Below are 26,218 nucleotides of genomic sequence, written 5' to 3'. Positions count from 1 at the left end.
CAGGATCTCAGCGATCACTGCCTCATTGCCTGCGGTCAAACGACGACCCCTCATCACTGTCAAACTGTCAAACACTCCCTAAAACACTTCATTGAGAAGTCCTTTCTAATCGACCTGGCCCGGGTATCCTGGAAGGATATTGACCTCATTCCGTCAGTAGAGGATGCCTGGTTATTCTTTAAAAGTGCTTTACATTTAGATTTTAGTCATTTAGCAGACGCTCTTATCCAGAGCGACTTACAGTAGTGAATACATACATTTCATTTCATGCATTTTTTAATATTTTTTATTTTTGTACTGGGCCCCCGTGGGAATCAAACCCACAACCCTGGCGTTGCACACACCATGCTGGCGTTGCAAACACCATGCTCTACCAACTGAGCCACAGGGGAGCTTTCCTCACCTGATTGAGTTTGACACCCCTGGTGTAGATGAACGGTAGGAGACCGGTAAAAAGAAGGATTTTTCCAGAAATGGGGTCCCAGCTGAAAAAGTTGAAATACCACTGCACTAACGTGCTGAGTAGTAGTGCACAACTCCATATCCTGAATAGTAGTCAGGGGCGGTGTTTAATGTCCTAATCTTGGATACACTGACAGAAATGCCAGGCCTGTGGACAGAGGAAGTTTCATTTGATAGTGCCAGATGATGTTACACTTACAGTACGGCTGATAAGACACACGCTCCCTCTCTATATATAGCTGTACGCTCTGAGCTTGGTGGTCGAGGGGAGGTCTCCGCGGTGAAAGTGTTTGCACTTGTGGAATGTTCCAAGTGAATTTCTGCCATTCCCCCTTAGTGCATGGGGCCCAGCAGCTGTCACTTCCAGGGACAAGTGTTTGTGGATGAAACAAATGCACGCTGGTTTCATGTTACCACGGCAACACAACCTGCGTTGAGTCCAGCTCTGCCCGGATATCATTGATTTATGGGACGGGGGCAGAGAGGCGTGACCTGACAGGCTGTGTACATTACATGTTCCCCCCTCAGTCAGTATAACTTACTCTGTCCCCAAGACATCTCTGCATAATGTCACAGTCAGATTGCTCTCGGTTATTGCAATGCTTCATTAGAAATACAACCGAGATTTGACTTCCCACAGATGTCACTATTGTATCCGATCTGCTGTGCAAATGTCTTTAGCGTTATGCTCAGTTGATGATTGCTCATCAGAATTTCTTGAATACAGCCGGCGTTTCTGCTCCGTGCCATTTCTCATCTGCCCGCTTGTCTGTCAGAAGATCTTGTTTAGGCCCCGTCGTGTTTTCACGTCTCAGCCAATTTCCGTCCCTGTTTATCAGTCTCTATATTGCCTTTTGGGGCAGCGAGGGCGTTTGGGTGCCCTGGACCTCAGTGTTTGTCCACAACACTAAATCATGTTTATTTAACACAAGGCCAGATCCTCTATGACACAGACAGACTGGGGGTTGTGACAGGGCTGAGGCTCTGATGATTCCCACACAGACAGACTGGGGGTTGTGACAGGGCTGAGGCTCTGATGATTCCCACACAGACAGACTGGGGGTTGTGACAGTGCTGAGGCTCTGATGATTCCCACACAGACAGACTGGGGGTTGTGACAGGGCTAAGGCTCTGGTGATACCCACACAGACAGACTGGGGGTTGTGACAGGGCTGAGGCTCTGATGATTCCCACACAGACAGACTGGGGTTGTGACAGGGCTGAGGCTCTGATGATTCCCACACAGACAGACTGGGGGTTGTGACATGGCTGAGGCTCTGATGATTCCCACACAGACAGACTGGGGGTTGTGACAGGGCTGAGGCTCTGATGATTCCCACACAGCCAACGCCACATGAAAAGTTGACCTCTTTCCTCCTCAAATCCCCTCTTCTCCAAGGTCTCACACTCACATGCTGCAGTGCCATTTGAGAGCATCTGTGATACACTGAACAAAGCAGCACTAATGGCTCATCAAGGAGGCGAGGCGGAAGTGCTGTTGCAGTTGAAATGGACCGGGGTCTTTTTTTGGATTTGTTTGTCAGGCTGCTGGTGTTGAGCTGACTGTGGCCGAGTCTTTCTCTTCCCCAGAGGGATGCAACAGGGTAAATACGTAACGAGGGGAAATCCACTGAGTCAGGCGGGGTCTGACTTAGCTCCGGATACAGTCGGAGGAACTAATTTAAACTAATATCAGCAATCTAACAGCCGTATAAGCTCTTAGAAGGACAATCGTAACTGTGTTCATAGTAATTGGAAGACTTAGCCCATTACACTGGAGCAAAAAGAGACTCTGGTGGTCTGGTCATTTTTCCAAGGTAATGTACAGAACGTCAGCGTTTATCTCTTACTTTTACCATAGTTGCCAAAGAAAACAATCCTAACGCACACATTTACCGGTAGAAATACATTATTTTTTTATATTTTCATTTTTATAAGAGAATTTATACTTTCTGATCTTTTGGTTGCAAGAGACGCGATCCAGTCGTTTGTTTCGATTAGTTTGATATTTATGGACGCAACTCAGTTGTTCGTTCTATATGTTCCGTTGCCATGCTCAATGGCAATGTTCTTGTCCCTTGCTTGCTAGCTAGCCAACTAGCTATGGCTAACACAGTCACAACCTCTGCAGCCAGAATAACAGCAAAGTAGATGCATTTGCGTTTGTTTAAGCTGTTTTCTATTGACATTCATTTTGGTACATCCATAACAATGAGCTGATGATGCCCGATTTTCCCTGGTATCGCTAGAAAAGTTTGCCTTCTCGTCAGGACAGTCGACACTGTTCATTACGAGGAGATCACATTGCATATCAAACACTAGGCTAGCTAAATAGTTTGATGGGTAACACTTTACTTGACACCCATAACCATGTCATAATATGCCATAACAGCTGACCTAACTTGTCATAACCTGTCAAAATATGGTCATACCACCGTCATGACACATACATTTAGACCTGTTGTGACATATTTAGCATTATTTTATGGCTGGTTATGACACTTACATAAGAGTGTCAAAACACCTTAACCTACCATGCTAGTTATTTTATGGCTGGTTATGACACTTACATAAGAGTGTCAAAACACCCTAACCTACCATGCTAGTTATTTTATGGCTGGTTATGACACCTACATAAGAGGGTTAAAACCCACAAAACCTACCACACAAGGGGCGGCAGGTAGCCTAGTGGTTAGAGAGTTGGGCCAGTAACTGAAAGGTTGCTGGATCAAATCCCCGAGCTGACAAGGTACAAATCTGTGGTTCTGCCTCTGAACCCACTGTTCCCCGGTAGGCCGTCATTGTAAATAAGAATTTGTTGTTAACTGACTTGCATAGTTAAAGGTTAAATAAAAAAAGAAGGTGAAGCATTCCATTACACCATAGCCTATTTGTCAACAGTATGTTATATAAAAAAAATTGAAATTGATAATATTAAATTATAATTGTAATTGCGCACAAATTAATGCCGGACATGCACCTACTACCCCAATGCTCTGTTGCTGATGACTGGGACAAAGGCAGGAGAAGGTTTCAGGAGCAGGACAAGACACCCTCCTTTTGACTGATGACTGACATACGGGCATGTACGTGATAGGCCTATCTGGCTTATATGAGTCTGATGGTCATAATGCTTCTTGACAGTGTCATAAAGTGCATTTTCTTAGTCCAAGTAAAGTCACACCGGATGGTCAAAGTGCTTCATGACAGTGTTATAAAGTGTATTTTCAGCAAGTTGTTGAAAATATGATGAGAAAAAAAACATGACTGTGAAGAATTAATTACAACAACAAAGGACCGAAGAAACAAACTTTCAAACGAAAGGAAACTTCATGGCAGGGAAAAAATACATTGAATTAAATCGTATGTAGGTGTCATAACCAGCCATAAAATAATGTAATATACACTATATATACAAAAGTATGTGGACACCCCTTAAAATGTGTGTATAAAATCGAGCACACCGCCATGCAATCTCCATAGACAAACATTGGCAGTAGAATGGCCTTACTGAAGAGCTCAGTGACTTTCAACGTGGCATCGGCATAGGATGCCACCAAGCCAACAAGTCAGTTCGTCAAATTTCTGCCCTGCTAGAGCTGCGTCGGGTCAACTGTAAGTGCTGTTATTGTGAAGTGGAAACGTCTAGGAGCAACAACGGCTCTGCCATGAAGTGATAGGCCACACAAGCTCACAGAACGTGACCACAGAGTGCTGAAGCGCGTAAAAATCATCTGTGCTCAGTTGCAACACTCGCAAACCAAGTTCCCAACTGCCTCTTGAACCAACGTCAGCACAAAAACTGTTCGTCGAGAGCTTTATGAAATGGGTTTCCATGGCCGAGCAGCCTAACACAAGCCTAAGATCACAATGTGCAATGCCAAGCGTCGGCTGGAGTGGTGTAAAGCTCGCCACCATTGGACTCTAGAGCAGTGGAAACGCGTTCTCTGGAGTGATGAATCACTTCACCATCTGGCAATCCAATGGACGAATCTGGTTTTGGCGGATGCCAGGAGAACACTTCCTGCCCCAATGCATAGTGCCAACTGTAAAGTTTGGTGGAGGAGGAATAATGTTCTAGGCTGTTTTTTATGGTTTGGGATAGGCCCCTTAGTTCCAGTGAAGGGGAATCTTAACGCTACAGCATACAATGATATTCTAGACAATTCTGTGCTTCCAACTTTGTGGCAACAGTTTGGGGAAGGCCCATTCCTGTTTCAGCATGACAATGCCCCTGTGCACAAAGCGAAGTACATACACAAATGGTTTGTCGAAATCGGTATGGAAGATCATGACAGGCCTGCACAGAGCCCTGACCTCAACCCCATCGAACACCTTTGGGATGAATTGGAATGCCGACTGCGAGCCAGGCCTAATCGCCCAACATCAGAGCCCGACTTCACTAATGCTGTTGTGGCTGAATGGAAGCAAGTCCTCGCAGCAATGTTACAACATCAGGTGGAAAGCCAAGAGTCGTGGCTGTTAAAGCAGCAAAGGGGGGACCAACTCCATATTAATGGCCATGATTTTGGAATGAGATGTCCAACGAGCAGGTCTCCACATACTTTTGGTCATGTGGTGTATGTCACTACAGGTGTAAATATAGGGTCATGACAGGGTTATGACCATATTATGACAGGTTATGACAAGTTATGTCAGCTGTTATGATGCTGGGTGTTAAGTATAGTGTTACCGTTTGTTACTACACTTTGGTGCTAGAGTGGTAAAGGCACAGAGAGACCTCACTGAGACAAAACTCCTTAGTGATGGAATGATGTTTTTCACTTGGCATTCCATCCTGCTCTAACGAGCAAATACACAAAGTTGGCTTACTTCATAGGGCTTTGTGGGAATCTTACTAACAGCTGAGGGTAAATGGTGCCACCATACAAAGCCCTGAGTGGAGAAAACAGTGCTATTCATTTTCAGAACAGGCTGAGTTTAAGTCAAGTTATATGGTAAACCAGCCCAGAGTCTGAGATTCTTACACACCCATCCTCTCCCCTCCTCCCAGCCTGTACTACAGTACCGTACCTCAGCTTTGTTCTGCTGATCCTCGCTGCTGTCGTTGTGGTTCTGTTCCTCGTCCATGTTGACCAGCTTCAGTTTCAGGTAGGAAACCTCATCCATCAGATCCAGTTTCTGGGTCTCCAATGAGGTCCGGCTCAGCAGCTCCTATACCGCACACATAGCCGCAGAGACACACACATTAACACTCCCCTAAACACACACACACACCAGAACTCTATCCACTGACCAGGGCGACCAGCGTGAAGTATAAAGTCAGTGTGCCGCTCTACTGGGCATAAAGCTCCCCCAAACCAACAGTTCAGCCTGGGAGCCCGGGCCCTGCTCTGCTATATATACACAATGCAATGTGGCTCTATTTTTACTTCCTCTGTCTGACTCAGACATGTGAGAGAGAAATAGAGAGAGGGAGAGGGAGAGAGGGAGCGAGGGAGAGAAAGACAGAAAGAAAGAAAGAAAGAAAGAAAGAAGAGAGAGAGAGAGAAAGAGAGAACACTAAGTTAGAGACAGAACACTAAGTTAGAGACAGACTCTAAAATGTTCAAAAGACCTGGGACAGGAGCAGTGTGTGTGTGTGTGTGTGTGTGTGTGTATATATATTGTGTGTGTGTGTGTGTGTGTGTATGTGTGTGTGTGTGTGTGTGTGTGTGTATATAGAGCAGGTGGGTGTGTGAGCTTTGACTCTAGGTTTCACACACAGTAAACACACTTCCCTTACGCCCTATGAATTTCCCAACACCCCTCATCACTGGAGGCTGATTTCGGTTCCTGTTCCAGAGAATACTACTCTCTCCTTAAAATAACTTGCCGTCATACTTTTGAATTAGGTGTCCCTTACCAAGACAGCAATACATAGACCTCGGCCTAAATGCATGATCTGCAATAAGCTATCCTAAATACCCAGACCAATACCCTTTTGTAGCTAAATTGTTCAGAGATAGCGCAACTTTACTACGAGCCACTTAGTAACATCACATGAAAAATAACAACTCCCTACCAACAGGCAGACACATACACTCTTAGAAAAAAGGGTTCCAAAAAGGTTCTTCAAATCAAATCAAAGTTTATTTGTCACGTGCACCGAATACAACCGGTTTAGACCTTACAGTGAAATGCTTACTTACAGGCTCTACCCAATAGCGCAAAAAAGGTATTAGGTGTACAATAAGTAAGATAAGAAATAAAAACAACAGTAAAAAGACAGTGAAAAATAACAGTAGCAGCACAATTGGTTGGGCGCCCGTAAAACGGCTGCCATTTCTTCCGGCGCCATTTTCATTTATCAGCTGTCATTTTTCATTCATTTATCAGCTGTCCCCATAGAATAACCTTTTCTCATTCCAGATAGAACCCTTTTGGTGTCACGTCCTGACCAGTAAAGGGGTTATTTGTTATTGTAGTTTGATCAGGACGTGGCAGGGGGTGTTTGTTTTATGTGGTTCGGGGTTTGTTGGGCTATGTACTTATGTAAGAGGGGTGTTTGTTTAGAGTGTTCCGGGGTTTTTGGTCTATGTTCTAGGTTAGTGTTTTTCTATGTTCAGTCTAGTTTTCTACTTCTATGTTCCTCGTTGCCTCTGATTGAAGGTCATATGTATAGGGGTGTTTGTGCTATGGGGGTTTGTGGGTAGTTGTTCCTGTTTTGTGTCTGTGCACCTGACAGGACTGTTTAGTGTCGTTCGTTGTTTTGTATACGTGATTTGTTTGTTTTTCCTTCTTTTGATTTAATAAAGAAGATGAGTATACACGTTCCCGCTGCACCTTGGTCCAATCCTTACGACGCCCATTACAGAACTACCCACCACCAACGGACCAAGCAGCGGGGTAAGGAGCTGGAGAGGAGCTATCGGGAGTCGTGGACCTGGGAGTAGATCTTAGCCGGAGAGCGACCATGGAGGAAGGCTGGAGAGGATCGTGAGTGTTTTGCTGAACACGGTTGGCATGGAAACCTGAGAGGCAGCCCCCCCAAAAAATGTTTGGGGGGGGGGCACACGGGTAGTTTGGCTGGGCCAGTGTTGAGCCCTAAGCCAACTCCCCGTGCTTACTAGAGGCAGCGTGGTACTAGTCAGGCCCCGTGCTACGGGGTGATGCGCACAGCGTCGAGGCCAAGCATCCACAGGCCAGTATACTCGGTGCCAGCGTCCTGCATTTGCCGGTGGGAAGCGGGCACCCTGCCAGTAAGGGTGGTGCCAATCCTGCGCTCGAGACCACCAGTGCGCCTTCACGGCCCAGTGTATCCTGTTCCCGCTCTCCGCACTAGCCCTGAGGTGCGTGTCTCCAGTCTGGCGTCTCCAAAGCCAGTACCACGCACCAGGCCTCCAGTACGTCAGCCCAGTCCAGGATGTCCTCTTCCCGCTCCTCGCACTAGCCTTGGGGTGCGTGTCTCCAGTCTGGTACCTCCACTACCAGCCCCATGCACCAGGCCTCCAGTGCGTCAGCCCAGTCCAGCTCGTCCTACTCCTGCTCCTCGCACTAGCCCTGTGGTGCGTGTCCTTAGTCTGGCACGTCCTAAGCCAGCTCCACGCATCAGGTCTTCAGTGCGCGGTCCCCATCCAGAGCTTCCGGCAACAGTGTCTCGTCCAGAGTGTCTGGCGACAGTGCCTCGTCCAAAGTGTCCGGCGACAGTGCCTCGTCCAGAGTGTCCGGCGACATTGCCTCGTCCAGAGTGTCCGGCGACAGTGCCTCGTCCAGAGTGTCCGGCGACAGTGCCCCATCCAGAGTGTCCGGCGACAGTGCCCCGTCCAGAGCTTCTGGCGACAGTGCCCCGTAGAGAGACGGCCCACAGTCCAGAACCGAGAAAGACGGCCCACAGTCCGGAGCCGAGAGAGACGGCCCACAGTCTGGAACCGAGAGAGACGGCCTACAGTCCGGAGCCGAGAGAGACGGCCCACAGTCTGGAACCGAGAGAGTCGCCCTACAGTCCGGAATCGGCGCAGCGAGAGTCGCCCTACAGTCCGGAATCGGAGCAGTCAGAGTTGCCCTACAGCAGCCAGAGTTGCCCTTCAGCCCGAGGTCTCCAGCGACGCGCATCAGCCCGAGGTCTCCAGCAACGCACATCAGCCCGAGGTCTTCAGCGATGCGCCATAGCCCAGAGACTTCGGGAGGGGTAAAGTTTAATGAGTATTTAGCGGGGGTGGACAGGGTAGGTTGGGGAGTAAGGCCGGAGCCTGAGCCACCTCCGTAGTAGGGGGAGGGGGGGTGAAGCACAAGAACCGTCGGTGACGGTGGCCACCCTCCCTTCCCTCCCTTTAGTTGGGGATTATTTTTTGTTTGTGTTTAGAGTTTTTGGATTAAGTTTTGTTTTGTTGTTTTAGGTGCATCTGGGTGCATTTGGGGGGGTACTGTCACGTCCTGACCAGTAAAGGGGTTATTTGTTATTGTAGTTTGGTCAGGACGTGGCAGGGGGTGTTTGTTTTATGTGGTTCGGGGTTTGTTGGGCTATGTACTTATGTAAGAGGGGTGTTTGTTTAGAGTGTTCCGGGGTTTTTGGTCTATGTTCTAGGTTAGTGTTTTTCTATGTTCAGTCTAGTTTTCTACTTCTATGTTTAGGGTTTGTTGATTGACCTTCAATTGGAGGCAGCTGTTCCTCGTTGCCTCTGATTGAAGGTCCTATGTATAGGGGTGTTTGTGCTATGGGGGTTTGTGGGTAGTTGTTTCCTGTTTTGTGTCTGTGCACCTGACAGGACTGTTTAGTGTCGTTCGTTGTTTTGTATACGTGATTTGTTTGTTTTTCCTTCTTTTGATTTAATAAAGAAGATGAGTATACACGTTCCCGCTGCACCTTGGTCCAATCCTTACGACGCCCGTTACATTTGGGTTCCAGGTAGAATCATTTTGGGTTCTATGTAGAACCCTCTGTAGAAAGGGTTCTACTTGGAACCCAAAAGGGTTCTAGCTGGAACCAAAAAGGGTTATTCAAAGGGTTCTCCTATGGGGACAGCCGAAGAACCCTATGCAGTCTGTGTAGACGGACTGTAAACCCCTGTAATCACCACAGCTCAAGGGAAATACATTGAAAATAAAATCTGTTAAATAAGTTGTGGCACCCTGTGACATTTGCAACCCAACACCGGCATTACTTTGAGCGGGATCAGCTGAGCATTTAGAAGCAATTTGAAGGTATTTTCTGAAAAAGCCCAACAGCTGACACTGTAGCTAGCTGGCTAAGCCTGATGAAATCCTTCCTTTGAACTAAGAAGTGAAACACATGCAGGATTATCAGCCCTTCCTAACTAGCTCTGCAGGCTGTGGCGTTCTGATATCCAACTATCCGTTTATCTAGGCTTGATTGGACTGTGTTGAACTGCTATGTGGCTGACTAGCCTGACTAGGTCAACATGCCACTCAGGCTTTCAGAGTCAGACACAGTGATCAGACCAATGACGATATTCAGAGACAGTGATCAGAGTCAGGGGCCAAGCTCCTCTTTGTCCCTCTGAAACAGGACCTCTTCCTTTCCCTGGGCCAGGGACCAGAGCCAGAGGTGTGTCAGTCTGTCAGACCTCTCAGGAGACCCAAGGTGCCACTAGCCTGGTCGCAGATCTGTTGGTGCTGTATAACCAACTCCTAAGACATACTGTATGTTTGGCATACAACACCCATAGTTGGCTAAACAGCCAAAACAGATCTGGAACCACTAGACCGGCTAAGGTGCCATCAAACCTGCAATCCTGGACTGGACTGGCCCTCTAACAGCAAATATTCCTTCTTAGCCTTTTACTGCAGTGGGCTAAAACAGGGTCTCACAGGGTATTTCTTGGTAGTCTTAAACAAATCTACTTTGAAACAAAAGTATACACCTCACACACTTAGTTATGGGCTTAAAAAAAGAAGACACCTGTGACATCTCAGATATAGAGTTGAAATGTGTTTCATTTTTTGTTTGCATCCCAATATTGCACTTTATATACATCAGAAGACTGAAGCATCTAAAAAACGTTTGACATAGGAACACCGGACTTTCGACGTAAAAAAAATAAAATAATGTTGATTAATTCCACCCATGAGGCCACTTTGTTATTTGACTGCAGGAAAGGGGTAGGCTAGGCTGGTTAATACTTTGTCTATCAACATGTCTGTAGATAATTACAATGTCTTTAGACCGTCACTGGGACTGTCGGTTTCCTTGTCGCAGACTGATGAAAAAAGTTCAACTTTGACCCTGTCACTGCATCCATTGTCATGGTTACCTGACTGAGACAGCGATGAGAGTGTACTTTCTAAAATTATATTCACTGTAATTAGCTTGCCATTAACTTGTTAATAAGGAATCTTGTTGTGAGTTTATTTTCCTGTAATAATTAATAAAACATTTCTAAAGTTAAGACATTGTCAGCTATGATATGGTCATTACTTGAAGTGGCTTGCCAGATAACAAGCTAGAAACTAACCAGCCTTTAGTGTGTGTGTGTTTGTTGTCATGGTTGCTTTGAATAATTCCTTTCTCAGAATGACGATGTCACTATGACATTCTGGTTGTTGGAATCACAGAATTAAATAGAACACATAGCATTATAAAAGGGGTTGTTTGGACCCTGGATGCTAATTGGTTGATATGCGGGAGTTGTTTATGTGGGAGTTGTGGGACAACAACTCCAGCAAAATACAATGGCATGGTAATGTCATAATCCACTCTCACGCAGCCCAGGCAGGAAACTCAACTTCATCTCCCTTGGGAAAAAAGCCTATACACTTCATTTTCCCAGCGCAAAATTTTACTTGGCGTCATTACGTCATGTACCCACGTTATATAGGTATGCACGTCAGCTTTGACATCGGTTTTGCACATCGGCGTTAAACTAGACATCGGGCCGATACCGATGTTGCCATTTTTAGCTAATATCAGCCGATTCCGATATGTTCGATATTGTGCATCCGTAGTTAAAATAATGTTTTACAAAAAAAATGCATTCAAATTTGTATAAATATGTTGGCAACTGTTTTAGAGAAGCAATAATGCCCTCAAACCCAATCCTGGAGTTATCGTGTGACAACTCCCTCCAAGGGCTGTATGCTGGGCCTTGTCGGGAGTTGTCACACGATAATTCCAGGTTCTCTGGCATTTTTGCTTTAATACAGTGGCGTCGGAAAGTATTCAAACCCCTTGACTTTTTCCACATTTTGTTAGGTTACAGCCTTATTCTAAAATGTATTAAATCGTTTTTCCCCCTAATCAATCGACACACAATACCCAATAATGACAAAGCAAAATCATATTTTTTTATTTTAAAACTGAAATACCACATTAACATTCATTACCAGTCAAAAGTTTGGACACACCTACTCATTTCTTTATTTGGACTATTTTCTAATGTAGAATAATAGTGAAGACATCAAAACGATGAAATAACACATATGGAATCATGTAGTAACCAAACAAGTGTTAAACAAATCAAACTATATGTTATAGTTGAGATTCTTCAAAGTAGCCACCCTTCGCCTTGATGACAGCTTCGCACACTCGCTCTGAGTAAGTATAGGTCTGATGAGTCTATTGATGAAATAATCTGCCCAACACACTCATCCATTACCTTTTACTGGAACTGGCAGCAGATACTGATAAGCATTCTCTTGAGACTCAGAAAAGAGCTATCTCCATTTCAGGCTCAGAACAGCAGTGACAAAGATCAACCTTGCCATTGACCTTCCCTAATCACACCACACACATTGTTTAAACAGATCTCATTAAAAACTTCAATGGAGCCAAACACTGTGAAGATAGACAGTGTCTGGTTATCAATAGAGGTCAAACACAAGGGACCTGCTAAGAGATACCAGTCACACCACAGAGCACTGTAGACAGTAGACACCAGTGGCTGCTATATAAACAGAAATAAGCATTTATTGTATATTCTGTATGACCACGTGAGGGGGAAAAAAAGGTTTTCCCCTAGACCTGTGCTTATGTACAAAGGCAAACAAATAAAAAAATAAAAAATCTGCTTGGCATTTGAGGTCAATTAAACTGATAAACAACAAATGCACTTTTTACCATTGCCATTTATGGGGAGCAAACCGGCTGGATGAGACAAAATCACAGATTAGACAAAGGAGCAGTTGAAAAGCCCAAACAGAGGGCTTTTTGATTCCTAAATTGGGTAGCTTTGTGTGGCAATGTTTGGCATGCACACACAGCCTAATAAGAGGCATCAGCAGACACTGCTCAATGGCTCCTCTCCGCTCACACCCCCTCACCCCTGTCTCTGACAGTAAGAACACAAACTGGACAACTCTCACCCTGTCCCCCTCCCTACCTCCACAACAAACATGGCTTACTTATTTACGTCCTACTGGCACATAAGGCAGCGACAAGACCTCTCCACTTTTGACAATCCAAAGCCTGTTTGGCACTGTGTCCTGGTACACACAGCTACAGTTGAAGTCGGAAGTTTACATACACCTTAGCCAAATACATTTAAACTCAGTTTTTCACAATTCCTGACATTTAATCCGAGTAAAAGTTCCCTGTCTTAGGTCAGTTAGGATCACCACTTTATTTTAAGAATGTCAAATGTCAGAATAATAGTAGAGAGAATTATATCTTTCAGCTTTTATTTCTTTCATCACATTCACAGTAGGTCAGAAGTTTACATACACTCAATTAGTATTTGGTAGCATTGCCTTTAAATTGTTTAACTTGGGTCAAACGTTTTGGGTAGACTTCCACAAGCTTCCCACAATAAGTTGGGTGAATTTTGGCCCATTCCTCCTGACAGAGTCAGGTTTGTAGGCCTCCTTGCTAGCACATGTTTTTTCAGTTCTACCCACACATTTTCTATAGGATTGAGGTCAGGGCTTTGTGATGGCCACTCTAATACCTTGACTTTGTTGTCGTTAAGCCATTTTGCCACAACTTTGGAAGTATGCTTGGGGTCATTGTCCATTTGGAAGACCCATTTGCGACAAAGCTTTAACCTCCTGACTAATGTCTTGAGATGTTGCTTCAATATAGCCACATAATTTTCCTACCTCATGATGCCATCTATTTTGTGAAGTGCACCAGTCCCTCCTGCAGCAAAGCACCCCCACAACATGATGATGCTACCCCCCGTGCTTCACGGTTGGGATGTTGTTCTTCGGCTTGCAAGCCTCCCCCTTTTTCCTCCAAACATAACGATGGTCATTATGGCCAAACAGTTCTATTTTTGTTTCATCAGACCAGAGGACATTTCTCCAAAAAGTACGATCTTTGTCCCCATGTGCAGTTGCAAACCGTAGTCTGGCTTTTTTATGGCGGTTTTAGAGCAGTGGCTTCTTCCTTGCTGAGCGGCCTTTCAGGTTATGTCAATATAGGGCTCGTTTTACTGTCGATATAGATACTTTTGTACCTGTTTCCTCCAGCATCTTCACAAGGTCCTTTGCTGTTGTTCTGGGATTGATTTGCACTTTTCACACCAAAATACGTTCATCTCTAGGAGACAGAACGCGTCTCCTTCCTGAGCTATATGACGGCTGTGTGGTCCCATGGTGTTTATACTTGTGTACTATTGTTTGTACAGATGAACATGTTACCTTCAGGCATTTGGAAATTGCTCCCAAGGATGAACCAGACTTGTGGAGGTCTATAATTTTTTTCTGAGGTCTTGGCTGATTTCTTTTGAGCGGACATTTTCAGAGCTACATTTTTTCCCAACATTTTTATGTGCTGTTTTAAATTCAGAAAGACTACGCTGTCTGTTTTTAGTAGAGCCCACTCCCAGAAATATCTCTGCTCTTATAACACAATGGAGTCAGTAAGCCATAGGAAGTCACCTTGTAAGACCGAAAGGAAGTGAACTTTGTTTCCCTCCATCTTCTGAGTGACAAACTTGGTGCAATCGAGGTGAGTTACTCCAGGATTACATGCTTGAAGGTGCATTTTAAATCCATGGGTCTCACGAGTAGTAATGTTTTAAAACAAGATTGGTCCTACTACTGTTTAAATGTACAAACATTTATCTGAAATGTACCTGTGCACATCAACAACCATCTTATATAATAGCACAAAGATATGAGCCATACAAGTGTATCGGAAATGCAGCCGTCGCTGCCATAGGCCTACACATGCTTTGCACATACCAACACGAACATGCCAGTTCGACAGGATGAGCACCACTAGGCTATCAAAGATTCATAGCTTAAACTTCAATAATTATAACTATAGGCTACAATGCTGTCGAATGTGTGACACTATGCAATGAGCATAACTAAGCCACCACTTCTCCAGGTGCGCAATATTTTCTGTGTGATCCATGGCACAAAGCCTCCAGTGATAATCCATGGCCCGGAGCCTCCAGTGATGATCCATGGCACAAAGCCTCCAGTGATGATCCATGGCGCGGAACCAGTAGTGATGATCCATGGCACGGAGCCTGCAGCGAAGGTCCCCAGTTCGGAACCTACAGAGACGCTCCCCAGTCCGGAGCCTCCAGCGACGCTCCCCAGTCCGGAGCCTCCAGCGACGCTCCTCAGTCCGGAGCCTCCAGTGATGCCCCTCAGCCCGGAGACTCCAGCGATGCCCCTCAGCCCGGAGCTTCCAGCAACGCCCCTCAGCCAGGAGCCTCCAGCGACGCCCCTCAGACCGGAGCCTCCAGCGACGCCCCTCAGCCCGGAGCCTCCAGCGACGCTCCTCAGCCGGAGTCTTCAGTGACGGTCCGCAGCCCCGAGTCTTCAGCGACGGTCCGCAGCCCCGAGTCTTCAGCGACGGTCCGCAGCCACGAGTCTTCAGCGACGGTCCATAGCCCCGAGTCTTCAGCGACGGTCTGCAGCCCAGAGTCTTCAGCGGCGGCCTGCAGCCCAGAGTCTTCAGCGGCGGTCTGCAGCCCAGAGTCTTCAGCGGCGGCCTGCAGCCCAGAGTCTTCAGCGGCGGCCTGCAGTTCAGAGCCTCCGGCGCTGATCCACGGTCTGGTTCCTCCGGCGACACAGAAGCGGGGGGATCAGCGGGCGGTGGGGCTACACCCCGAAACAGAGCCGCCACCATGAGTAGATGCCCACCAAGACCCTCCCCTATAGGTTCAGGTTTGCGGCCCTGGAGTCCGCACCTTTGGGGGGGGGGGTACTGTCACGCCCTGACCTGAGAGAGTAATTTTTCTCTGTTTGGTTAGGTCAGGGTGTGACATGGGGTGGGCATTCTATGTGTTGTATGTCTATGTTGTTTTTGTATTTCTTTGTTGGGCCAAGTATGGTTCCTAATCAGAGGCAGCTGTCTATCGTTGTCTCTGATTAGGAATCATACTTAGGCAGCCTGTTCCCCACCTGTTTTTGTGGGTTATTGTTATTTCTGTGTGTGTACGGCACAGTGCGTTACGTTTCTTGCTGCGTACCTGTTCATTGTTTTTGGTTTCGGTTTCCCTCAATAAAGATGTGGAATTACCGGCACGCTGTGCCTTGGCTCCTTTATGACAGGGAATTTGAAGATTCAGAACGTGACAGTTTCGGTTACATTCAACAGGTCGTCAGGTCTAGTGGCTGGGGTAACGGAGGTGCAGGTGCTTGTTGTGATGTTGCCCTCTTGCTGCTGGCGCTAGGCCCTGGCTCTTCTCGATCTTGTTGGTCAGCAGGTGGTGTGGGGGATGGGCGTGTATTAAATTTGCTGCTAGGCTCCTCAACCTCGGTGGTCGGTCCTGCAGGCTGTTCGTTGAGCTTGGCATGGCTTTCTACATGGTGGTCCTCAATTATTTTGCTCTTGGCAGTGCCCAGACAGTTTCGGATATCCATGCTGATCAAAGCTTAGCCAACTAGCTACAATTATTCAGTGCGCTGCTACCAAAACATAACAAAGCTACTAGCTACTAGCTAGTCTATTATTAACTGTAGCTGTCTGCAAAAGTGAGAGAAAAAAATCCCTGTCTGTGAGCTTCCTAAACAATTTAAGGAAGGTGGTACCTTATGATATTGCATGGCTAGGTGCTCAATCAGAATGCATTTTTGGATTTTAAGTATAAAATATTACATCCCCCCTCACTCACCCCCATCAGATAAAGAGTTAACACTGCAAATAGCCTCTGTCCAAGTCAGCGCAACTGGCAGTTCAATATTAGCAAAACCTGGCAGGGTAATTCATATACAATTTGGTGGGGGCACAAATTCTATCTGGGGTGTCCATGCCTGGCTTTGCCACCCCTTAGACCCAGCCCTGGTCACTCACAAGCAACAGTATTTTATGTTAGTAGGATGTTTATGAATGAAAACCACATTTCCTGTTACTAATTTACCACACACTTACTTCTCACTAAAAGAAACAGAAAAAGAACAGGCTGTTCATTCTATTTGTTACTGAGCAACCTTGTAATCTTTAACCTTGCACATTTACAAAATACAGTCAATTGATCTAGGACTAAAACAAGACTATATTTATGTAGAAAACAAGTTGAGGTTAACAACAGCAGTTAGCTCTCTAAGCTGAGCAGTGATAGAGTAGTGATAATGTAGTATGTCTCTTACCTGCTGTAGCATTTCCTCAGTGGAGTTGAGTTTGTGGTAGTGCTCCTCCAGAGAGCTCTCCAGGTCTCGGATCTTCTCTCCCTGGGCCTCCACTTGGTCTGTGAGCACGCTCACCTATAGCACACAAAGCCAACCCACACACAGGACACCTTACTCAGTCACGCACGTTGACAAATACCTCCTCTCTCCTGGTCAGGACTGGAGCAACCCCTATGCTAATGCTGTTAATTCCTCTGACAACACACAGGTAGATTCACTTCATTCCTCATTGGAACTCTACGTCAACAGCCAATGTGAAATATCATAAAAGGTAACCAACGCTTGCCATGGTTCACTGAACTGCAAAAACGAAGCTGAGTAAACTGAGCCCACAACTCTGGCCAGCCCACAATGAAGCAGGTGAAAGGGAAAGCAAGCACCTCCCTTTTACCTGCTCCACCCAATAATGTTTCCAGTCAACAGGCACAAGCCCGTTGGCCAATCAGCAGCGTTTGTCAGAGGGGCTTGAGGAATGTGCTGGCATGTGCGAAAGAAAGTGCTACTGTGGCACAAGGCTGAGATAAAGCTAGTTTTAAGCAGCACACGTTGAGCTAGATAAGACATGACAGAGGCCGAGGAGGAAGAGGAGGAAGAGGGGAAAATATAAATATGCAATGTGTAGACTTGATTACAGATGTATAAACTGCCAATTACACAGATGTAAAAAAGCATGGAGCGTCCTGACAAATCACTTGAGACTGAGCTTCTCTGCTACACACAACCAGCCCCCAGCCCCGCTAGCCTGCCCTGGACATTCTAACATCTCTGTGATATACTGCCATTCCTCTCTCAATTTAACAGCAAAGCCGTGAGGTCACTTGGGCCTGTGGACAGAGGTGTCACATGTCTCTGTCCCCCTAATGCCTTTACACTCACCTGATGTGACCCTGGTGACCCCTGAGGAGGGGCTCTCTCAATTAAATTAAATTAAATTCAAAGGGCTTTATTGGCATGGGAAACATATGTATACATTGCCAAAGCAAGTGAAATAGATAATAAACAAAAGTGAAATAAACAATAAAAAAATGTATTGTAAACATTACTCTCACAAAAGTTTCAAAGGAATAGAGACATTTCAAAAATCATAGTATGGCTATGTACAGTGTTATAACAACGTGCAAATAGTTAAAGTACAAAAGGGAAAATAAATAAACATAAATATAGGTTGTATTTAAATTATTTTTTGTTCTTCACTGTGTCTCTAATATGGACATACATTTGGCAGGAGGTTAGGAAGTGCAGCTCAGCTTCCACCTAATTTAGTGGGCAGTGTGTTAACCAGGTCTGCTTATGGCGGCCTCTCTCAATAGCAAGGCTATGCTCACTGAGTCTGTACATAGTCAAAGCTTTCCTTCATTTTGGGTCAGTCACAGTGGTCAGGTATTCTGCCACTGTGTACTCTCTGTTTAGGGCCAAATAGCATCCAGTTTGCTCTGTTTTTTTTGGTTAATTCTTTTCAATGTGTCAAATAATTATATTTTTGTTTTCTCGTGATTTGGTTGGGTCTAATTATGTTCCTGTTGCTGTCCTGGGGCTCTGTGGGGTTTGGTTGTGTTTGTGAACAGAGCCCCAGGAACAGCTTGCTTAGGGGACTCTTCTCTAGGTTAATCTATCTGTAGCTGTTGGCTTTGTCATTGAAGGTTTGGAAATCGCTTCCTTTTATGGGGTTGTAGAATTTAACGTCTCTTTTCTGGATTTTGACCATTAGCGGGTATCGGCCGAATTCTGATATGCATGCATTATTTGGTGTCTGGGTTGGTGCCCCACCTTGGGCTGTGCCGTGGCGGAGATCTTTGTGGGCTACACTCGGCCTTGTCCCGGGATGGTATGTTGGTGGTTGGAGATATCCCTCCAGTGGTGTGGAGGCTGTGCTTTGGTAAAGTGGGTGGGGTAATATCCTACCTGTTTGGCCCTGTCCGGGGGTTTCATCGGATGGGGCCACAGTGTCTCCTGACCCCTCCTGTCTCAGCCTCCAGTATTTATGCTGCAGTAGTTTATGTGTCGGGGGGCTAGGGTCAGTCTGTCACATCTGGAATATTTCTCTTGTCTTTTCCGGTGTCCTGTGTGAATTTAAATATGCTCTCTCTAATTCTCTCTTTCTCTTTCTTTCTCTCTCTCGGAGGACCTGAGCCCTAGAACCATGCCTCAGGACTACCTGGCTTGATGACTCCTTGCTGTCCCCAGTTCACCTGGCCGTGCTGCTGCTCCAGTTCCAACTGTTCTGCCTGCAGCTATGGAACCCTGACCTGTTCACCGGACGTGCTACCTGTCCCAGACCTGCTGGAACCCTGACCTATTCACCGGACGTGCTACCTGTCCCAGACCTGCTGTTTTCAACTCTCTAGAGACAGCAGGAGCGGTAGAGATACTCTCAAAGATCGGCTATGAAAAAGCCAACTGACACTTACTCTTGTGTTACTGACTTGTTGCACCCTCGACAACTACTATGATTATTATTATTTGACAATGCTGGTCATTTATGAACATTTGAACATCTAGGCCATGTGCTGTTATAATCTCCACCCGGCACAGCCAGAAGAGGACTGGCCACCCCTCATAGCCTGGTTCCTCTCTAGGTTTCTTCCTAGGTTTTGGCCTTTCTAGGGAGTTTTTCCTAGCCACCGTGCTTCTACACCTGCATTGCTTGCTGTTTGGGGTTTTAGGCTGGGTTTCTGTACAGCACTTTGAGATATTAGCTGATGTAAGAAGGGCTATATAAATACATTTGATTTGATTTGATTTTACGTTGTACAAGGAGGATGTTTTTGCAGAATTCTGCATGCAGAGTCTCAATTTCGTGTTTGTCCCATTTTGTGAATTCTTAGTTGGTGAGCGGACCCCAGACCTTACAACCATGAAGGGCAATGGGTTCTATAACAGATTCAAGTATTTTTAACCAGATCCTAATTGGGATGTCGAATTATATGTTCCTTTTGATGGTGTAGAAGGCGCTTCTTGCCTGGTCTCTCAGATCGATCACAGCTTTGTGAAATTTACCTGTGGCGCTGATGTTTAAGCCGAGGTAGGTATAGTTTTTTGTGTGCTCTAGGGCAACGGTGTCTAGATGGAATTCATATTTGTGGTCCTGGAAACTGGAACTTAGTTGGAACACCATTATTTTTGTCTCACTGAGATTTACTGTCAGGGCCTCTCTCTCTCTCTCTCTCTCTGTTTTGCTCTGTGCTCCCCCTTCATTCTATCTCTCTAAAAGCTCAACTATAATCCTGCAAGGATGATGGTGGGGCGACAGATGACAGGAGCACCTTACCTGGAGCACCAGAGACTCTTTGTCCCCCTCTAAGCGAACCAGCCGCTCCTGATAGCTCTCATTGTTCACCGGGGAGCAGAGGTTAACCTGCAACACACATGGCAAAGAGGAGTCAGAGAGGTGGAGAGGGGGAAGGAGAGGAGGAGAAAGGTTGAAGACTGTCACTGAACAGGCTAAACAATTTACTATCAACCATTCAATGATTCATCCGCACTGACCCAATAAAGGAGAAGAAATAAGACAAGTATTGTGTTTAGCAACATCTTCCCATATGGTCTAGCGGTTAGGATTCCTGGTTTTCACTCAGGCGTCCCAGGTTCGACTCCCGGTATGGGTACATACTGTTCCTACTGCACTGTTGTCTAATCTGCATTCAGTGTCAGATACAGTATTGAAGGCTGCAGCCAAAGGCCTGGCCAACAGCACGCTGGAGGACTGCTCCATTTCAAACAAAGTTTCTGATATGAGCTAGCTGGTTGAAGAAAAGAATAGGAGACCTGTGTTGACAGCCAAATTTAAGCTCGGCTGAGAATCTTAACACGTTCAACATCACAACAATGTTGAAATGTGACCATGTGGCATTAACATACAAAAACACACCCGTTGACCCTAACATCAGAAACAAGGATATAATAATAGTGTTTTCACTGATTTGCATAAAAGAAGACACCTAATTTATACTAACTAGATATTGTGTGTTGCGTGAAACCTCAGACCTTTAAGACCAGTGAGATCCCCCTCTACAGAGGAATGCAGTTTTTCCTCTCTCCCTGGCCTCAGTCAGCTGACGTGGAGCATTAGGACGCTTTGTCAACCAACCACTACATCGGGCGCAAAGACCCTTGACTTCATACTAGGGCTAACATCATGCTCTTGACTTAAGCCTGCGAGCTGAGCTTCTCTCTCTCTCTCTCTCTCTCTCTCTCTCTCTCTGAAAACCCACAGCACCATGTGATCATCTTGGGGACCTGTCATAAGGTCTGTCACAGCGGGAAAAAGTAACATGCTGTGACTTGTGAGCAGCGCTGAGCTGGGTTTTGTCTCACTGCACGGCTTCAGATAATCCTGTCTTAAATAGCTGGTATAGGGGCCACTGCTTCAGATCGCACTGACAGCACACATATATATGGAGCAGTTTCTCCGAGGTCATCTGAAAGGGCAGTCCACTCAGAAGGCAGTTTCACAACTGACTTTCTAGGAGGTACAGTGTTTCCATACTCACTCACTGTCCATTATCACATGACCTCTCTGAGACTCAAATGTAGACAGTTTAGAACAAATTCTTATTTACAATGACGGCCTACCCCGGCCTAACCCTAACCCGGACGACGTTGGGCCAATTGTGCGCCACCCTATGGGACTCCCAATCACGGCCGGTTGTGATACAGCCTGGAATCGAACCAGGGTCTGTAATGACGCCTCCAGCACTGAGATGCAGTGCCTTAGACCGCTGCACCACTTAGGAGCTAGTGGGTGTTGCACCCTCTATAACCACTGTGGTTATTATTTGAGCCTGCTGGTCATCTATGAACATCTTGAAGAACAACCTGGTCTAAATGGCCGTACTCTTATAATATCCACCCACCACAGCCAGAAGAGGACTGGCCACCCCTCGAAGCCTGATTCCTCTCTAGGTTTCTTCCTATGTTCCTGTCTTTCTATGGAGATTTCCTAGCCACTGTGCTTCTACATCTGCATTGCTTGCTCTTTGGGTGTTAAAAAGGGCTTTATAAAATAAATATGATTGATTGATTGAATTTGATTGAGAGGAGAGGTGTGTGTATGTGAGTGCACTTAACTTAATGCTTCTTAATACTTAATATTTCTTTACATCTTAACTTAATACTTACTTTGTCAGGTACCCCATGATTGATGTTGAACATGGTTACATAAAACAATGCACCAAAGCAAAAGCTATACCCAGGTTCCTGCTGTGCTGCTAGATGTCCACGAGATCAAAGGGCTTGGTTACATCACTTCCTGAATCCTGACAAAGTCCATATGGAGTTCTTAAGCAGTGATTAGTCATGATACTGACTGTAAACACAAGCCAAAGCAGAGGAGAGCCAGCCCGTTGTCTGCTACACAGACAAATGACCACTTCCTCTCCTCTTAGGGAATGTGACGCATGTTACAGAGAAAAGGGTTGTGTACAATACCCACTGGGCACAGGCGTCAATTCAATGTCTATTCCATGTTGGTTCAACCAGTGTGTGCCCAGTGGGTAGGCACCAAACAAAAGAAAATAAACTGAAACAGGGAGGGGCTACTTGAACTTGTCCAATAAGAAACACTCATTTTTGCGTTTTGTTGGAAAGCCTTTTACTACAATGTGCACTGATGAATATAACCCAGCTCTCTTTAAACAGAGCACCTAGAGCTGTAGTGCATTATACAGAGAGCGAGCTCAAAACATTTGCTATGGAAACTATAGAGGCATCTTTCTCAGGCTAGGCCAAGCCACAATGGAATTTCCCTTAACCCCTCTCTTATGCCATGAGCTACATGGCTGTTTGATGCCTCTTGAAGACATATTGTAGGCGGAAGAGTGAAGGACAAATCCAAAGTGAGCAAAATATTATCCCACTGTCTGAGAATGCATGACGACTGTGTACAGTACAATTAGCAAGAGGGGCCCCGCCTGCTTTTAATGGCCTTAACAAATCTTTCTGTTGCACTTGAGTTTTACGGTGGACAGTCAGCACAGTTATTGTAGGTACTACTCCTTTCTTTCTATAAAATAATGTTATGAGTGGTTTATTTTGGCTGCATGATGCCCACTTAGGCTGCGGTCAAGTGGTTCCACCTCTTGACGTGCTCTGCATTCTTGACACAACTCCTAGTCACCATTCCACTACCTAATAACTCACAACAACCATGACCTGTCTTGTACAAGCCACTAAATGAACTCTCCTGTTGACTGTCACACCAAGCCTGCGAAAACATATCCTACCTTTACATTTAATTTCAAACCCTGGTATGTCTACTTGGGGAAAACCCACCTAACAAAACCCACCTTCTCAAGTCTTACGTCAATGGCAATTTCATGGCATTTTTGATTACACAGCAGAGTGCTGTGATATCATATAATCACAAGATAGCATCATGGAGACAGAGGAACAACAGTGCCAAGGCTCTGTTTGCAAAACACACATCAGCTGGTTTGTGCTGTAATGCCTCTCATCTGATAACACGTTTCCAGCGAACACAACACATGAGCTCACCAGGATACGCAACTAGACTCACATTCAAACTAGTAGAAATGCATCAGGAAAAACTATTACCAGACAGGACAGCAACATCTCATGGAAATACTGATCTCATGAGGATATGGTCCATTCTCATGTTAGGGGCAGTTCATTCTTACAGTTTGCAAAAACCTAGGCACTGAGAAAACCTTCTCAAGAAACATACCTCTCAAGTCAGAGAAAAACAGCCAACATACGAGGCACATGCACTCACCTTTTTAAGCCAAGTGAAATGCTTATAAAAGTCAATATCACTTTCCATGTTGTTGGCCCATTGCTGCCTGAGATTCTTTTGGGTTCTTGAGTGGCTTATCCTGGCACTGGAGTGACTAGTGCTGTGGTGCTCTAGAGAGCTGCAGCCTGGAGAGGAGAGGCTCTAGCTGGCCCTCTATGTGCTGCTCGGTGCTCCGCTGCGTTGTGATAGGTTTTATTACCCAGATCCAGCTTCCTGAGTCAGGCTGCAGACTGCAGCCTCACAGCTCCCCTCCTCACTCCCCTCCTTGACGTGGTGAGACAACCGTCCAAATCTTCCCGCCGAGAGAGAGCGAGAGAGAAATAGAAATAGAGAGTGAGAAAGAGAGAGAGCGGGAGAGAGATGTCTGCTTCAGCAGCCAGTCACCTCAGCATCTGCTGTGACTGAGACTGAGGACCCAGACAGCCCAAAGAGAGCAACAGGCTCTGTCAGCCGAGACACAGACCATGCCAACTCTCAACTCTCTTTCTCTCTATTTTCCCCTCGCTCTCTTATTCCCTTGCTCTCCTCAACGGTATCGCCCTTTCTCTCTTTTCCTCTCTTGCTCGCTCTTTCCTCGATGGTCTCTCCTAAACGGTCACTCCCTCCCTTTTTCTCTCTTATTAACTTAAAGTCACAACGCAAGCCTGAACTGAACAAGACTGTGGCTTAAGATGAGAGGGAGCACCATTAAAGACATACACACCTCTATCTCTCTCTCTCTTTCTCTTCTCTCTCCTTATTTCTTTAGACTAATCAATGCAGCAACAGCCCTCCTACCATTAGCCTTACGTCCGACTGGAACTCATTATCTGGACCCCCCCCCCCATTTCCTGTGTATGGGATCCTTCTCTAAAACAAACTCATCCCCCTCCTCACTGAACCATTTGGCTGCCTCTGACAGTTTTCATGTACACACTTCAAAGAGCACAGTCAGAGACAGAAAAACACAGGGGGGGGACATGTATGTAGGGAATGCTGCAACTTGTCTCTTCTTCGCAGAGCGTAGTTAATCATGGGTTACACCCAGGCTCAGACTCAGACTGTTTGTAAACTCAGTGTCAGACAGATGGTGCTCCTTGCAGAGCTTGACTGAGTAAAGTAAGTACAGAAGTGAATTAGACTTAGAGCACAGTGTGATTGTGATATGTCTTAACACCCTACAGTTTCATTACCATTGTCCAGATCACTCCTTCTCTCCTCTCTTTTCTCCCTTAGTCACAGGGATGGATGGGGCATCAGAGACATTTGCACATGGGTCATTCCACTATGTAGGTGCCTTTTGAATAGTGCAACTTTTTATTTAATCTTATTTTGATATTCTGTCTATGGAAGCCCTAAAGCCCAAGGCAAAAAATAAATAAAAAGTAGATTGTTGGAATGATCTTTTACGAATGACTTACTGTCTCATTTGAGCAACTTAGTAAAAAAAGAAAACATTTATACTATAATAAAAAAAAAACGTTTACTTAGTCGTTCAAACGAGATACTAACTCATTCAAACAGGATACTAAGTCTTTTGAACAGCTCATTATTAGGGATGTAACAATTCACCGATACGCATCAGTCCCCGATTCAAATGTTAAAGATACAAGTGCATTGGGCCATGGACCCCAAACCAATCCAATTGTAGTAGGTCCAAAAAATCTATTCAAACGTTACGAATCGCCAGTTCACAAAAATGTTTTGCTCATATTACATTATTTCTACTTTCCGAAAATACCTAATCTTTTGTGACAACTGATGCGTCCTCTGCTTCATTGAACTGCATATAACTGTGTTGACAGTCATCGATCTACAAGTCATTTTGCATGCCGAACAACCCCAGGCAATATCAGTAGCCTAGTCAAACTGCACATTGCGGCCAGCTTTGCGCACTGTGCTCAGCTTCGTGCGCTGACCAACGCGAGGTAGGCAGCCTGTTCCTGATCTTGCACATCTGGCACCTTTAGCATTCAAATGCTAAAATGGCTTGCGTAATATTAGGCTTTATTAGTTGAGTGACAACATATGTCATTTGCTAGATTATTGTTATCTATGCGCTGTTGAAAATGGTGTTTTACGGGAATAAAATTAAGCTACCATAGACAGAACTCTCATCTGGCTATAGCTGCTGAACGGGGCTTACAATATATTTTATTTAGATTTTTCATGGTTCAGCATCAGCAATAGTTTTGGTAGTTTTGCTTTAAACAATCAGTGTACAGTATATGGTAATTGTTAGATACACAGGGTAAAGTTGATAATGTCTTAACGAGGACAGGAATCACTTTTGCGAAGTAAACTGCATGGCCGTAGGGAGAGGAGAAGATCACTTCGTAAAAACTTCTTAACGGTAAAAACCATTTGACTTTTGAGATGGGGGTAAAATCCAAAGTTGTGCTATGTATTCATTGGCTATGTCATATCTCATTTGTAAATGATAAATATTGATATATTACAAGCTCAAACACATCCTCTGCAAAAATTACAGTGCAAAAATTACAGTGGGAATTCAGTGGGTGATGGTGATTTTAGAACCAA

General features: G+C 45.4%; 1 protein-coding gene across 16 annotated transcripts in view; it reads right to left on the bottom strand.

The window, feature by feature from the left end:
* LOC106573224 (liprin-beta-2) overlaps positions 1–26,218 on the bottom strand; it is a 128,711-nt gene that overhangs the window by 33,861 nt on the left and 68,632 nt on the right. For 15 of the 16 annotated variants that reach the window (XR_006759670.1, XM_045696948.1, XM_045696946.1 and 12 more), the window contains 3 exons: positions 20,216–20,302; positions 16,909–17,022; positions 5,497–5,637 (listed from right to left, as the gene is read on the bottom strand). Coding sequence is in view for 15 of the 16 variants with exons in the window: in XM_045696948.1 (XP_045552904.1) it covers positions 5,497–5,637; positions 16,909–17,022; positions 20,216–20,302 (342 nt within the window). In the remaining variant the exon portion in view is untranslated. Of the gene's footprint in view, positions 1–5,496; positions 5,638–16,908; positions 17,023–20,215; positions 20,303–23,677; positions 24,490–26,218 lie in introns of those variants that run through there. The other variant, XM_045696958.1, reaches the window with a different exon arrangement.

The sequence above is a fragment of the Salmo salar genome, chromosome ssa16, assembly GCF_905237065.1.
Source record: "Salmo salar chromosome ssa16, Ssal_v3.1, whole genome shotgun sequence".
In the NCBI taxonomy this organism is placed as follows: Eukaryota; Metazoa; Chordata; class Actinopteri; order Salmoniformes; family Salmonidae; genus Salmo; species Salmo salar.
The sequence above is the reverse complement of the archived record's forward strand: the minus strand, read 5'-3'. Positions and strand labels throughout refer to the sequence as shown.